This window comes from Centropristis striata, chromosome 22, assembly GCF_030273125.1.
Source record: "Centropristis striata isolate RG_2023a ecotype Rhode Island chromosome 22, C.striata_1.0, whole genome shotgun sequence".
NCBI lineage: Eukaryota > Metazoa > Chordata > Actinopteri > Perciformes > Serranidae > Centropristis > Centropristis striata.
Window position 1 is genome coordinate 17,007,756 of NC_081538.1, and position 16,913 is coordinate 17,024,668.

Sequence of the window (16,913 nt, forward strand, 5' to 3'; positions counted from 1 at the left end):
TAATTCATGTTAGCATTAATTGGAGCATTAACTGGGATGTTAGTTTTGGCTAGCAAAAAAACAAAAACAAAATGTATCTTTCTTACCTCAGAAAACTGAACAGCGACTCCTTGGAGTGTCTGTTAGTCCAATCAAACGCTGAACAAGACATTTTTACTGAACAAAGTCATTAAGTGAAAATACAGTGAAAGGGTCAAAGTTATGAGACCAAATCGGTAAACATCCTCTTTTCTATCTATATAACGTTATATATAACTTTATTGACACGTTGCCGTGGATACGCATTGCTCTGCTTCTCTCCTGGTGATGGCTCGCCTTGTCAGTGACCTGTCAATCAAAGCTAGAAACGCCCCAAATCATACGATTCTTTATCTTCTATTTTCTTCTAAATGGGGCCATTATTAGAACTATTGACATCAAATTATCTTGAAGATGATTTTTTACTAGCGATTGAGACCATAATGTTGTCCTGAAAAAAATATCTGAGGCAATAAATCAAGTGAGAAGTTTTCAAATTTTGCACTGAAATGAATGGGCAGATTTTTTTTGCAGCCAAACTTAGCACCCCCTACTGTAATTTTCGGTGAATTGCAGGCTTAATGCACTTCCTGGTTGGCCTCCATGCTCAGACACGGAGATTGCCGCCTGGTAAATATGCAGCTGTTTTTAACACATTTACAAATAAACTTTAACTTATTTATCAAGTTATAAAGTTCATAACTTGACATTAACATGTATTCCAATGTTGTGTTTACATCTCGTTTTAATTTATTTCAGTGTTAATACAAAACAGTGTCTCAGTAAGTTGATACAATATCAGATCCAATATTTACATATGCTATGCTGACTATTTTCTTGGGGAGTTATTTTTCTGAAAAGCTTCAGTTTAACATTCCAGTTTGACAAAGAATGAGGAGTGACAAATCTAAATTCCATCCCTCTCATCCATATCTGTCCGGCTTCTTCCTTAATCCTCATAATCCACTCAAACTGTCCTGGCAGTGCACATTAACACACACAGTCCTGCGAATCAACACTGCTGTCTTAACAGTGTGAACATGTGATGGACATCTGTCAGCTCCGGTAGCTTTCTGCTTCTCCTATCCATGTTTCACTCTTTAACCATCTGTGCTGTGCCATAAATAAAGTCAGCAGATTGAAACTGTGATTCAACACATTATGCAGCATAGAGGCTGATAGTCTGCTCAGTGACTACCTCATTTGTTTGCACTAGTTATACATATAGTAGTTTCAATAATTAATGAGGTTATGATTTATTGATGTAAAAAATGCTGCAAGTTGCATATTAAGGACACTATATATTATTCATTGTTCAAATTAATGTAGGCCTCACAGTAAATACTGGTACATACTGTCTGATCAAACTGTGCTGAAGTTTGCTGTCACGTAGTAAAACAGGCTGAAGACACAACGTTGATCAATCAATCAATCAAGTTCTTAACTTAGACATAGGCTAAGTGCAGACTACAGGACAAAGTGGCCCAAATCAGATTTTTTTTTTTGCTCATATGTGACTCAGATCCGATTTTTTAAAAACAGTGTGAACATCACAAATCACATTGAATTTTTCAAATCAGACCTGGGCCTCTTTCGTATGTGGTCCTAAATCCCATACAGGTCTGATGTTTTTCCAACGTGACCTCAGTCTGAACACTCATGTTACATTTAATACAACTTTTATGTCACTCTAGAGATACAATCGTCACAATTCTGCACACAAAAAAAAACCTGTTTGTATAGAAGACTATGAGAAAATGACCCTCCTTCTCACTTGATTTATTAAGTCAGCAACTATTTTCCTAATGAGTTCATTGTCTCAATCACTAGTTTCCAGTTTCCTTAGATGCAGCATGATGTTTATTTTGTAAATTATGGTCCCATTTAGAGTAAAATAGATGATAAAGCAGGGAATGCTTTAAGGTCTACCTTGTGACTGACAGGTTGCTAGTATGGCACACAGTCAATTTTGACCGTTCATCGTGTGTTTTAAGTATGTGAAAGTTAACTGTAAATTTTTGGTCCCCTGAAAATGTCTTGTTCATTGTTCAGTTCTCTAAGGAGTAAGCTTTTGACTCTTTTTTTTTCCGTAAGTGCATTTTGTTTTATGCCTGTTTTTTACTCACCAAAATTAGCCTTCTATTCAATATCACTGTCAAGGTGAATTACAGATGCCTCTTGCCATCTAAGCTAGCTAGCACAAAGCATTAGCTGGTAGCTCCAACCCCTCGCCCAAATCTGCTCACTTCTGGCTAGCTAAAAAAAGATGAAGAGGCCTAAAATACCAACTCAGTCCACAAACCAAAATGTGACGTAACATATGCTATATCCACTTCTTTAAACCTTCTTTGCCTTACACAGAAAAATATCGATTACAGCTTTAATAAAAGTATTTGAATGATAAATGTTCATAGATTTTAACCAGATATCACATAACAACAGTTCCTTTTCATAGTGTGTGTAGTCGATTTGTGTTAAACTGTAATTTTCTCTGCAAAGATTGTGCAGCTCATCCCTGTGTTCACACTTCTTGTGCATTAAGAGCATTTCCTAGCATCAATTAAACCCTGACACCTGAAACCACCTTCTCCCGTTTCTGATTCATACTGATAGGATGGGTGTGTTTTTACCATAAAAACCTTGCCTAGTGCAGCTATAATTTGATGGCTTAAAATAAAATCTTGGATAAGTCCTTTGAAGCCTTTCGTATGTCCACTTTGGCAAAGCTGTGGCTGTAAATAATGTAGTTCACGGCAGCAGAGCCCACCGAGTCCCCATTTACTGGCCGAACGTTTGATAGATAGCAGTTTTCTCAGGCTAAAAGTGCAGGAACTCACTTCATCTGTCTTTCTTTTCCAATCTCTTGCTGTCTTTCCTTCTCCCTCTGATTGTTTTCCACCCGTTCTCATGTCATCGCTCACTCTGCCTGCTCCTCTCTCACTCTTAACTCTCCACCTCTATCTCTTTTCTTTACTCCCTCCATCTCTTTCGCCTATTTTTGGTCCCAGATGCATTAATTATGCATGCTTTTGCATGGACTTTCCGACTAGAGAGCTATCAACAAGAGCCATCAGAATCATCATATTACACCTGAGCATCACCTGTGACACATACAGCCCCACACGCACACACACACACACACACACACACACACACACACACACAAATGGTAAATGGTGTACATAGTTAGAAACATAGGGGAAGGTGGGCAGGTACTGAAGTCACGTTTTTCTCCCGCATGGGTGCGAGTAAAAAACACACGAGATTCAAAAACAGACATGTTGAATTTATTAAGCACCAGAGAAGCTTGTTGTGGTTAGTAAAACTGAGCTCTGATGCTGAATCTCCATTGAAGCGATATTCAATTTTGCACATGGTGCCAAACACATGATGACCTTGATGTGATTTGAACACACAACCTCAGCTGACATTGCAATCATACAAAAATGTGTAATGTTCGATATTAAAAACAGAATTTACCAGTAGATACAACGATTTTTAAAACATGATTTATCCCATGCTGTGATGTTTTATTACAAAAAATGGCATAAGTGAACACATTAACTGAACTCTTGAATAATACAGCAGTTTGTATGTTATAAGTATGCAACAGCCACAGGGTACTGAACCTATCTGTAATGAAGAGTTGACCTCAATTGTATATTTTCTTACCCTCGTTTGTCAAACTGTGATTGTGCCTCATAGAGCAGTAATGCTCAAAGCTAGCATCCAACAGTTGCTGCTAGTAAGTTACGCTTCATTCAAAAACACAGTCCTCTCAGACCATTTCATTCCTAATTGATGCTTTGTTACAGCCCTTTGGCTTCTGATACTGATGCAAAATTAAAACCATTTGCATTAATATTAGACCCTCAAAACAAGCACTTCGGAAGTCAAGTAACAAGGTATAAAGAGTGATAAATTCTGCTTTAGTGGGGCGGATTAGCTGAACAATCGTTCATTTTGTGATAAAAGCATCAAATTTGGTACACTCATTGCTGAATACATGTTTAATGAATCTGGATATTGGGCCAGCGCAAAAAAAAATTCTGATGGTTGTGGCGGCCATTTTTAAAAATGGCCGCCGGTGGTTACTGGCGTGGAATGCTTTGCCTACCCTACAGCTGCTGTTTCATGTTTTCAGCACCACAAATATAACTTAGAGACATGTTAAAGTGACAAAAGCTTTATTACAGTCTAATAGAAAATAACATTAACTTTGTATAACATTTTATTAGGTCTTGATATTCCCATTCACAGGCTACGGCCTCCTCTTTGGCTTGTATTCTTCTGTTAGTGGAGCGGCTAAGTGATATAATCTTTCAGCTTATGATACAAGCGTGTAAATTGGCATGAACACTCTCCATGGGTCACTTGACAAGAAAATTGTCCGAGACATTTAAAAATTTTAAGATGGCGGCCATTTTTCAAGATGGCCGACACCCAAGTGGAGCAGTTAAGTGATATAATGGTTTATTTGGTGATACAAGCATACAAATTGGCATGAGCAGTCTTTGTTGGTCATTTGACAATAACCCACCCACAGTTACTTGAAATTCCAAGATGGCGGCCATTTTTCAAGATGGCCGACACCTTAGTGGAGCAATTGAATGATATAATGGTTTATTTGGTGATACAAGCATAAATATTGGCATGAGCAGTCTCCATGGGTCACTTAACAAGAAAATTGTCCAAGACATTTGAAATTGTAAGATGGCGGCCATTTTTCAAGATGGCCGACACCTTAGTGGAGCAGTTAAGTGATACAATGGTTTATTGGGTGATATACGCATAAAAACTGGCATGAGCAGTATCTGTGGGTCACTTGACAATAAGCCAGCCACAGCTACTGGAAATTTCAACGCGGCAATTTTTTTTTTCAGGATGACTGCCGCCTGCCGTGTGGACCTTTAAATTATGAATTTCCTCATAGAAATGTATTGGGTTCCTCAAGAGAGGTTGTTTGACTGTGCTTTGTCTGACTCCTTGCCCACGACCTGTCCAGTTTGGTAAAACCTGACAGGAGTTCCCTCCCACCGGCGTAGCTCTCTGGGTTCACCGAGGTACACAAGCTCCCTTACCATGAGGGCTTTTTTAAATACTTTAAATACTTTTTTAAATACTTTAAATTACTTTTTTCATAACTAACCATTACTACTGCCATTAAACATGCCAAATAAATACTCAGGGGTGGGGAAACACAGTTGTGGTGCTGAACGGACAGTGCTCCATAATAATAATTGAGCAATGGTTAATACTGAATGGCAATAATGACAGATCCAGAGGCAACAGCAGCTCTGGCTGACACGGAACCATGACAAACAGTATCTGAAACTATACTAGGGAACTAAACTGAAAATGTGAAAGCAATGTCACAAAGTAAAAACTGAACATGTCACAGTAATAGACTGGTGACAAAATAGAACATAATGCGCCGATGTGGCGAGGGGAAGCCGAGCCATAGGCCTACACTTGAAAACACAAAGGACAACAAGGAATAACACTGGCAAAAGAAACAAGCAAATAAGTTCTAGCAGGGGCAACTGAGTCCATATCTGTAGCACTTACACTTTCCAGTACAAGCCTTGGTGCACCCACATTTTGTCAACTCCCAACAACTCTCCGCAATAGGTGGAAGTGGAGTCCAGAAGACTTTCCACTCCTTGTCCTGTTTAACCCATCCCCAGTCGGACGGGCTCGGCATTTGTGGATGTCTCTCTTCAATGCCTGTCCCCACACATATCCAGCCTCATAAGAAGTCTGGGACCTTCTTGACCTCTTGACATGGATATCTTTGGTATTTTTAGTGTCTTTAGCAGCAGTAGATGCTCTCTTTTGGGCCCTTTCCAGCTGTGTGTTGTTGAACATAAGTTTACAGCTTGAATGATATTTTGCTCTGTTTCTTGTCAATGTGCTTTCTATGGCATCACCTTCATCTAGTCAGGTTGGACTACGTAAGATAGGCAGAGCATTTATTATATGAAATAATGGAACATTTCTTGCAATGGTATCATAACCAGTATGATCTTGGTGTCCTGCTGTTTGTTTTCTCAACTGTTATGATGGCTTCTGCAATGTCTGCAGCAAATTCAAAGGCAGAGGCCGAGGGTTTAGCCTTTTACCACCTTTTAATAAGCACTTTGATGTATGGGATACAACTAAGTTCATGCCTTAACCCTACACTTAGTCCAATCGTTCATCCAATGCCATTTTTACCCTGTACGATCTGTACACCACCCGGTTAACTCAAACTACTCAGAGAGTTGTTGTCTCTTCTTTGACTAACTTTACAATTGGCTGACATTGAACCCCACTCTGAGTATAACAGCAGTCATATATCACCAGTGTGCCCTGGTAGTGCAGATACTCAATCTTGTCTAATCTGTCTATGATCAACAAATCAACACAACTGTATTATGATGTTTTAAAACTTGTTTTCCAGAATAATCTAAATTCCAATACATTTCTATGAGAAAATTGATCTTTTGAGGATCCAGGGCCATCTTGAAAATAGACATTTCAAGTGGCTGGGAGTGTTTTTTTGTCAACCCCAGTAACTGTGGGTGGCTTATTGTCAAGTGACCCATGGAGACTGCTCATGCCAATTTTTATGCTTGTATCACCAAATAAACCATTATATAATTTAATTGCTCCACTAAGGTGCCGGCCATCTTTAAAAATGGCCGCCATCTTGGAATTTCAAGTAACTGTGGGTGAGTTATTGTCAAGTGACCCACAGATACTGCTCATGCCAATTTGTATGCTTGTATCACCAAATAAACCATTATATCATTCAATTGCTCCACTAAGGTGTCGGCCATCTTGAAAAATGGCCGCCATCTTGGAATTTGCGATGGCCTAATATACAGATTTGTTTGAAACAAATCCACCAACACATCCACCAAATTGTGTGCTTCTATCACAAAATAAACAATTCTTGTGATTTATTGAGGTAATCCGCCCCACAGGGGATGCACATTTTTGGGGGGTGCTACCCACACGTTTAGCCCCGTTGCTCATTCCATGAATGCACGATCCTTACAAGCTGTACCTCGTTGTAAAGGTGACTAATCAGGCTTTCCAAAAATATACAATTCATCACCAGTTGGTATTATTAAAAGGGCAGTTTTTATTCATCATTGATTTATTCGTATAACAAATGCCCGCCACGGCCACTAGGGGGCGCTTTTGAGGTGGCCCAATATCCAGATTTGTTTGAAACATATTCACCAACACATCTACCAAATTTCATGCTTTTATCACAAAGTGAACGATTGGTGTAAAATATTGAGCTAATCCGCCCCACTACTTATGGAGGTGGACGGGGTGAATGGATGGAAAACATGAATTTCACTTATGGATATATTATAGACTGGACACAATGTGCGTTCAGACTTAAAGACAATTTCCCCAAGTGGTCACTCGTGGTATTACAATGAAAAAATCCTCCTGTGGCTCCAAAAGCATATTCATCATAGACCACCATTATAAAAAAGGTGTCTGGAAAACTGTTCACATGACACCTTCACTTGCTAATATCATAGTTTGCTGCATAGGACCACAAAGTTAAAAAGTGACGCTAAGGGGTGATGACTAAGCATCTATGTGACAAGTTGGGAATGAGAATGGGTTGGTCTTTTTCAAATTATGCAGCCAATACCTCAAACATAAGAACTAAATTCTAGTTATATCAATATAAACAGATTTCTTCTTCTCACTGTGTTTGTTCACAATAATTGGAGACTTGTGGGACACACACAGCCCATTAGGACACAGTCTCAATATTTACAGCAGCCATCGTGCCTGTGTGGTGTAGTTTGTAAAGGTGTAGGTTAGCACTAGGATAGCCTACAGCTACAGTGGCTACATACACTGCCAGGCTGTAGTCAAAACCAACTCAATTGAGTCCAAGTCAAGTCCAAGACCAGGTCCAAATGCAGTTGAGACCAAGTCCAGAGCAAATTGAGTACCAATCAAGACCATAGTAAGCAATAGTGTCTTTTTGAACCTAATATAGTGATAAAGGAGTTGGGATGGACATAATAATCTATAACACGGTTGATCTATCTTCTAACAAACTAATCTAACACATTATCTTGGTAAAATCAGCCAGTCACCCTGTACAACTGATCTCAAATCAACAGCCAAGAACAAGTTGATCAATAGTCTGAGAACAAAACTGTCCAACAAGGTACAAGACCATATGCAAGTGCAAGACTTCAAAAAAGTGTTCTAGAGACCTAAATCAAGACTGAGACTGGACACAGCCCTGTTCATTGCTATTCTGTAACCTCCTTAGTTTTCACCTTTTCAGCCTTTTGAAACCCGGTGGCTAAGCTGAGGGTCACAAGCTGACCCCGAGCTTGTGATCTATCAGGGAAATCCAATAGCAAATATTGATCAGTCTGACTGGTTTTCCGGTAAAAGTCAAAGTGACACGTTCAAAAGTCTTTACAATCAATACAGTGAAACTACAGTGAGAGGAAAACACAGTGAGAGGGGCAGAGAGGGAAAGAGCAGCAACCAGGAATACCAGGACTTAATGCTGCATGAGTTACAGCTCAGCACAGCTCAGCGAATGAGTTGTGTTATGCAAGAGCTCAGTCAGCCCAGCGGGAGATCAGAGGGAGAGAGAGAGCAGCCGACCGAGCGAGCAGCGAGCAGCGAGCAGCGAGAGCACGAGCGGAGGGACAGAGAGGAGAGGGCTGGAGAGGAAGCAGCAGCATGTGAGAGCAGATTACAGCTGGATCTAACATATACACACACATGCATACTTACACACTCATTTAATTCCTCTTCTTCTCTGTCATCATTTCTTGCAGCATCATGAGTGGGAGCACAGAGGGGGTTTTCCTCTCTCCGTCAAGGGAGTGAGGAGAGAAGAAAACAAGAGGACAGACAAGAAGAAGTAAGAGAAGAAGAGAAAAAAAGGAAAATCAGAGGACGGGAAAAAGAGAAACCAAACTTTCCTCTTAAGAATCTTTCCATCTCATACTGGGACTCTGGTCCACCATGAGGCTGTGAACCCCCATCCTTCTTTCATCCTGCAGAGCTCTTCTTCTTCTTTTTCTTCTTCTTCTTCTTCTTCATTACCTGACCCCATGTCGCCCAAAGTGGAACCCAAAGGCGCCCACCTCTGGATGCTCCTGTGCCCCCTGCTCTGTGCTCTGGTCCTGGCTAGGGGCTCCACACTGAGCTCTGAGGACTTGCAGAGCACGGCTACCTCGTCGCTGCCGGAGGACTTGACCGGCACGACGATCCAGCTGCAGCCAGACCTGCAGACTGAAACCCAGATGCCAACAGAAGCAAAGACAGAAGCAAAGACAGAAGCACAAACAGAAGCAAAGACAGAAGCACAAACAGAAGCACAGACAGAAGCACAGACAGAGACTCTGCCGACTCAAAGCACCACCAGCAACTACACAGGTTAGTCCATCCCAAAATACAGAATTTCTTAAGTTTGAGCCAAACTTTTCCTATGACGTGCCTCATGTCAAAGTATTTGGTAGACATTCTTTACCCTGGATACAGGATGAAAACTTAGACTCCCTAACAATGAAATAAAATTAGTCATTTTAAAGCAAAAACTGTTGGTTTCATCTTTTAAAATGTGAATATTATCCGGTTTTCTTCCATGATAGTAAACTGAATATCTTTAGATTTTGGATTGTTGTTTGGAACAAAAGCATCTGTTCAATTATGTCAGCTTGGGCTCTGGGAAAATTTGCTGGACATTTTTCACTGCATTCAGGCAATTTATATAGACGAGTGATTAATCAAAGGACATTGGACAAAACACTTAAGAAAAATAAGATATTCCCTGCAAAAACTTGTCATGATTATGGACTACATAGTGATTGCTAGTACTGACAACATACTCTATAGAGTATAGATTTAGATATTTATATGTAGACACTGTTGATCCTTTAATATCACAGAATCAGATTTTGGTGTAAAATCTGCAGTTGCTTCATAATCATAAATCTTGGTATTAGGCTTCCAATTGGCATAAAAAAATCACACAAGTGATTAAAACAGGTCCTTTAAAAGTTCTTGAACTGTGTCTTACCGGACCAGTGCTACGCGGTCTTGAAGACTTTCAAGCAAGTTTCTTGAGTGTCAGCGTTTGCATGGACTTTGCTGTACATTTTCCCCATGAAATTTATCAAGAAACTTTTCTATGTGTATGTGTATTTCTAAGTGTATGCTGTAATGTGTGTATGTGTGTTTGCCTGTAAAGCACTTGGAGTGTTTGTGCAAGTGAACATGTAGTTACTTACTCTGTTTGGATGTTAATTCATAGTAGATCTCTATGTGTGAACTGTTTGTACATAATATGTTCTCTTGAACATCTACAACACATATAGCAGAGTGAGAAGGTTTTTGAAAAAAGGGGACAATTCATCCAGTCTTCAATTATTTTAGTTATTGTTTTAGAGTTCAAAGGTATAGTCTGTGATACCTTTTGTGAAGTTCAGCGTATATCTCCTCAGCTGTCTTTGTGTTTCTGTTAATGTGAAACCAAAAAAGTAGCTCAGACAGAGCCACACAACACTATTCGGTTCGTGCTAATGCAAACAGAAAAGCCACAGGTGTATAAAGAGAAAGGCAGTGGGAGTGAGTGGGATGGTAAATAAGGAACATGTTCTTTAAAACTGTTTGTTTGGGTGTAAATTCATCAGAATTTGTCTTAAATTATCGTGATGTAATGGTTGTAATGTGGAACCAAAAGTGCAAGTTCCACCTGCAAACTTTTAGCTGTATTCTATTAGCACCATGTGCTGAGGTTAGCACAACATGCTGATGTGGACAAGTCAGAAACAGATGGTGAGTGCAAATTAAATGCCAGAAGACCCGCCGTTTTAGACAAGCTGGAACGATAAATAAAACAGAATGCGATCATATGCTCATCGTTAGGGACTAATATTCATTTGGCAACTACAAAGACCTATCTTATCTTATCTTGTGTTCAAACTGATAAACTTTTGTTTTTTGTAAATATAGTATATTGAATTCTGAATGTGATGCATTCTTTTATTATTTACATTTTTCACAGCGTCATTAATTGTTTTGAATCTGGACATACGACGAGGAGGTGTTTCAGCATTGCTCACTATTGTTAGGTTAATGAATGGAAAAGCACATCCAACATGCTAACATTACATACATTAAGTGGAATTTTTTTTTTTTTAAACCCAACTAAACTCAAAATACTCTTTAAACTCTAAATATTTTCACCCAATCTTGGTAACAAAAGATGGGGGTTTGATCTGTGAGTCTAATTATGACCTGTTGCCTCTGTGGAAAGAGTTTGTTCAGTATTCATACAGTGTTATTTTTATAATGATAACAGTTTAGCAAATGTTAAACAGTGTTGTACATTCTGTGTACATATTCTTCATAGTAATTACTGTTCATTTGAGTGTTTTGATAATTTTGATTGATCACCTCAGTGTCTTAGATAACCATTAGCGACATTAGCTAGTCACTTAGTGTAGCACCAACATTAGCCTGAATTTCACAGCTTAGCTAACGTTAGGTCGCTCTGGCTCAGCATCAGCTGGAAAGTAGCGAAAGCTCACAGAGGAGATATAAAAACAAAGAAAGCAAAGAGGGACCAAGCTAAACTCTGTAGAGCTAAACACAAATTCCTGATAAACCTGACGGTGCTTTTCTTCATTTTAGTAGCCAGCTAGGTTAGCTGACTGGCTAACGTCAGTATTTTAAGACACAGGTGACTATACAAATGATGAAAAGTGCTAAAAACAAGTTAAACTAATTGTCAATACTACAATAATACTAATACTGATTAAAAAGTGAAAAGTTGTCAGGCCGGGCTCAAGTCAGGACTCAGATGCAGAGCAGATGAACTTAAAAGTTTCTTTATTCATGCAGCAGAGTAAATCCTCACAGAGTGAAAGAAAAGGGCTATGAAACTCCTGACTCTGAGAAAAAACTTAAGAAAAGTCGTTCCAAAGGAGGAAGAAACAGTGAACCTATCTACACTTTAAACTAAATAGATAAATCCTAATCTAAGATAATTGGGAAAACTAACTAAACTCTAGAGGGGAAAACAATTAAATAAAAACACCTAACAAAAAGCGCTCCAATAGGGAGGTACAAAACCTGATAAGAAAGATAAAAGATTCTACAAAAACACTATGAATAACTGGATAACAACTAAAGGGGGGAAATATGAGAACACAAAGTCGACTCGAAAAAGCTATAAACTAAGAACTACGCTACACTAATAAATTCCAAAGATAAATCACTCTTGCGAGGAATCCAAAAAGGCGAAAACAAGACAAGCTGTGGCTGTAGCTAGAACGAGATAACTGGCTGGTATGGTGACGGGGTCAAACACACTGGACCAAGACAAGGGAAAACACAGACTATTGGAACACATGGAGGGAAGGGAGCACCAGGTGAACACAATCGGTGATTAGGGGAGACAATCGACTAGGAGAGTCGAAGAAAAGAAACGAGAGGAGACTAATTCAAAATAAAACAGGAAATAACAACACCAGAACACAAAATAAAACACTACCTCACCGTGGTGTGACAAAAGTGAAGTCAGAAACTTAAGGATAAAAAGCCTGATGATAGGATGCTATGATAATGTTACTGTATACTGGACAGGAAGTAAAGTGACATGCAGTTAGTAAAACAGATATATGTCACACTACATTGTGCAAGTTGTCAATCGGGCAAAATGTTACCTCAGTCTCCAGAAAGAGGAATTTGTCTTTCTTTAACACTTGCACTACTGTATTCTTATGCATTTCTTATGCTCTTTTTCCCTGCTGTACTGAACTTGCAGCAAACTGTGAACCGTGGCATTTATGTACCGCTAGTCAAAGGTCTATCCAAGTACCAAAGGACAAAGTTCAGTGTTTCTGCGTGTGGGTGATTATGTCTGACTCGTTCCGGGCGTCCTTGTCGGGGAATACAGGAGGGAGGGAGCCTATACAAGCAAATATGCATGTTTGTGTGTGTGTGTGTGTGTGTGTGTGGTGGCAGGTGATGCAGTTAAAGACAGTTCGTTATGTCCAGGCTGGAGCTGCTCAGCCTGAAGAGAAAGCTGCAGCGCCACTCGCATGACTTCACCTCCACTGGAGCATGAGCTGCCTTTCTCTTCTCCTCCGCTCCCTCTCTCCGTTTCCTTTCCATCTATCCTCCTCTCCCCCCTTTATCTATATGCCTCTCTCTCCCTCCTGTTTATTTTCTCCATCCTCTGTCTCATCTGTCTCTCTTTTCTACTAATTGCTTTACCTCCTTCTGTCACTTTGTGTTCCTCTGCTCCTTGTTTTGCTCTTATTTTTTCTTCTCTGAGTGTTACTTGTTTTATTTCCCTCCACTGTCTCTCTCTCTCTCTTTCGTTTTCCACCATTTATTCTTATGTCCCTCGCCCGCCCCTTCTCACTAACAGCCCATATCCTCACGTGTATGCATAAATAGCCTACAGCTGATGACAAAATGCAAACCTCACGTGCCTAATACACACACACAGACACACACATACACACACACTCTGGAAATGGACGCACTCGGCCCAAACGGCACCAATCTTCTTAAAGGTTTAGAGAATAAACAACACAGTTGCTCGTTTCATAACTGCAGCTCTGTGTCTGACAGAGCAGGAATAAGTACTTTATACTTTAATAACACACACATACACACACGCACACACAAACACACAGGTGATCAGCTGGATTGCCACATGGCACCACATGCATGAATTACGCCAGACCAGAACATTTATGTGAGAGAGTTTCCAAAAAAATCTAAATCCTGGAGGTGTGATTAATATCAACGTTTCCTAAACCAAAGTGTGTGTGTCTGTGTGTCCGTGTGCGTGTGTGCGTGTGAGTGTGTGTGTGTGTGTGTGTGTGTGTGTGTGTGTGACAGTATAAACTGCTTATTCCGGCAAGCATTAACAGATAAAAGCAGCGCTTCTCATTTTGTTTACTTTTTTCCACCATATTTTAAGCCTATTTGACTCCTTCCTTCAGGTCTGGATTACAGCAGTATATGTGTTTTGGACATTTGAGCCATTTTAGTTTCAGCCCTTTGAGAATAAAAAACAGCCTCAGTTGTCATTTATAAGACAAAAATAAATCTGGTTAAATATAGAAAGTCTTTTGTGCGTGCAGAGCTTCTGGACACAGAAGATATATAAAGCAGCCAAATCAAAACCACCAAAATAAGACAGATGTGGAAGTGACTTTCCAGGAAGAGTTCTAGCAGTGTTTTCCATCTTTCCCCCCGAGTTATCACAACAGGCCTTCTCTTACGTTCTCAAGTTCACCTTCACCAACACTACCTGTCATCTGCCAAATGGCCTCATTTTTAACTTTTAATTAAACTAGTTGTAATTTAACACTGTCAACAATTTAAAGTGAATTTTGTTGCAGACTTTGTTCATAGATTCAGTTAAGATGTCAGTGTAAGGTTGGTTTGGTTAAGTTTGCACCCATATAGAAGCTAAACTGTACAATTTCCTAAGTTTCCCTTTTAAATTGACCATTTATCCATTAGCTAGCTATTTCAGCTGTTTATCCATTACTTTCCCATATATTTTAACCATTTATCTATAAGCTTGCTATTTCCACTGTGTTTTCCATTATTTTTGTATATGTATATTTTAATCTTTTACCCATACTCTTAAAACAAGATCAATTATGTAACACTTCTATATCTTAAGTTTTTTTTTCTTGGTAAGAAACAAATAATTTGCAGTGCACTCTGCTCGGGCCAGTTCATCGCTGCTTGCAGCTTTAATTTATCTTGTTTTAAGAGTTAATTTCTTAGATTTCTCAGATTTAGTGTTTTTATCTTGTTTTTAGACACCCTTTTTTTGCAGTGTGCTCAGGTGTTGTAGCTAATTCAATATGAGGATAAATATTTATTATTCATTCATTAATTCATTATCCTTAACTGCTTATCCGCACTAGGGTCGCAGGAGGCTGGAGAGACTTTCCAGTGATCTGGCCAACTGATTGGCCCGGCGTCCCAGGCGAAGGTTTAAAAAACTGAATTAAATGTGTAAATCAAAGCAAAAATGACTAGATTAGATACAGTTGCTCATAACTGTGAACCGAAAGCCCCCCTGCCTGCTTAAACTCTAATAATATGATCTCTGCCAGTCATCACAGATCACGCACAATGTTCATTCACATGGAGTATCAGTGACCAAGCTGAGTGGAGAAAACTGGACAGCGCAGGTGGAAAATAAAGAGAAGAAGGGAAAGAAAAGGCAAAGCTGAGACATGAAAAGATGCTGCAAAATTAAAGATATTCACAAACAAGAACATGGTTCACAGCACATCATAATATCACAACTACCTTTCCTGATATGTTATTGGTATTAAAAGTTGTGAATGTGTGGAGATTAGTCTGGGCTGACGTTAGATTCAGCCTGAATTATTTCCCAGTCCGGTTTAGTTTTAGTTTAGTTAGGTTTAGTCGTATTTAATATAGAGCTCAAATAATGCACCAAATGTTTAAAGCTTTAAAAATACTACATGAATTGTTGTTATTAAAGCAATTCCTGACGATGATTTTTTTTATTAATCCGAAGCCGTTTACAAAGCTTGTTAAAGGCCGTATCACAGAGATGTCAGAGGTCCACAGGGACTGGTAGAGGCTCTGTGTCTGTAAAGAAGACACAGTCTCAAAGTCTCCTTTGTGCCAAGACCTGCTTACTGAATCTACTGTTCTCAAAATCGATAAAACTGGTGGAGCAGATGTGTGAAGGTTTAGCGCACAGAGCCTTGGAGCGCTGGATCAAAGCGGAGCTTTCAGACTCCATCAATACAAGCCGTGGATCATTATGCAGCTCATCCAGGAATCCTCACTGTCGGCTGTTCCTGGAAGTAAATTGAACAGAGTTGTGCTATTGATTAAGCCGTCCTCAGGTGCCCCTCTTTTTTACAATTGTAACCTGTAAGGTTTAAATCTGTAGGTTTCTCTTTCTCTTTTCTCACCTCTGTGGAATGTGAAGAATGTTTAAATAGATCCTGAATTTGCAGTAGTTTTATATCCATGTTATTTTTTTCTTTTATCTTCTTTTTATCTTGCAACTGGATATAATTACCCACATTGATCTCAGATCAATAGAGTCCATTTTGCTCAGATGTGTCTTACAGTATCCAACATCTTTTATGCTGTCTTTAATACAATATATTTAACCCTGATTCCAAAAAGGGACTGTTTACCTGCATGCAACCAATGCCTGCTCAGATGTGATTGGTCAATACTGCGCGGAGTACAAATGGAAAGCAGCATGCTTCCAAATCAAAAATATGATTGGTATAGATTCTGCTAGCATATGCAGTTTGTAGAGATTGCCACACTGCAAAAAAGGTGTGTCCAAAAACAAGATAAATACACTAAATCTCAGGGAAATTATCTTGCTGCATGGACAGATAATTTCACTTGACAAGATTTTTTAAATTAAGATGATTAAATCTAGAAATAAGCATGTTGAACACTTAAGATAAGATAAATTAAAGCTGCAAGCAGCGATGAACTGGCCCGAGCAGAGTGCACTGCAAATGATTTGTTTCTTACCAAGATAAAAAAAATCTTTAGATTTAGAAGTGGTGGATAATTGATCTTGTTTTAAGAGTTAATTTCCTATTTTAAGTGTCGAACATGCTTTTAGATTTAACAATCTTAAATTTTAGAAATCTTGTCAAGTGAAATTATCTGTCCATGCAGCAAGATCATTTCCCTCAGATTTAGTGTTTTTATATGGGTTTTTTTGCAGGAATTGGTCTAAAACAGAACTATTGAATGATATTTTGATCTCTTGAGGCGCTAGACACAAAATCAGAGGATCACCAGTCCTCCTAATCAAGTTACTACACTACATCTTGAAAGAAACATGAATG

General features: G+C 39.1%; 1 protein-coding gene across 1 annotated transcript in view; it reads left to right on the top strand.

Moving 5' to 3' along the window:
• The window catches only part of zgc:162331 (uncharacterized protein LOC793007 homolog), a 47,450-nt gene that overhangs the window by 16,234 nt on the left and 14,303 nt on the right, over window positions 1-16,913 (top strand). Inside the window, exon 2 of the mRNA XM_059325697.1 lies at window positions 8,841-9,444. Within this exon, the coding sequence (XP_059181680.1) occupies window positions 9,120-9,444 (325 nt within the window). The 5' untranslated portion in view covers window positions 8,841-9,119. The remainder of the gene's footprint in view (window positions 1-8,840; window positions 9,445-16,913) is intronic.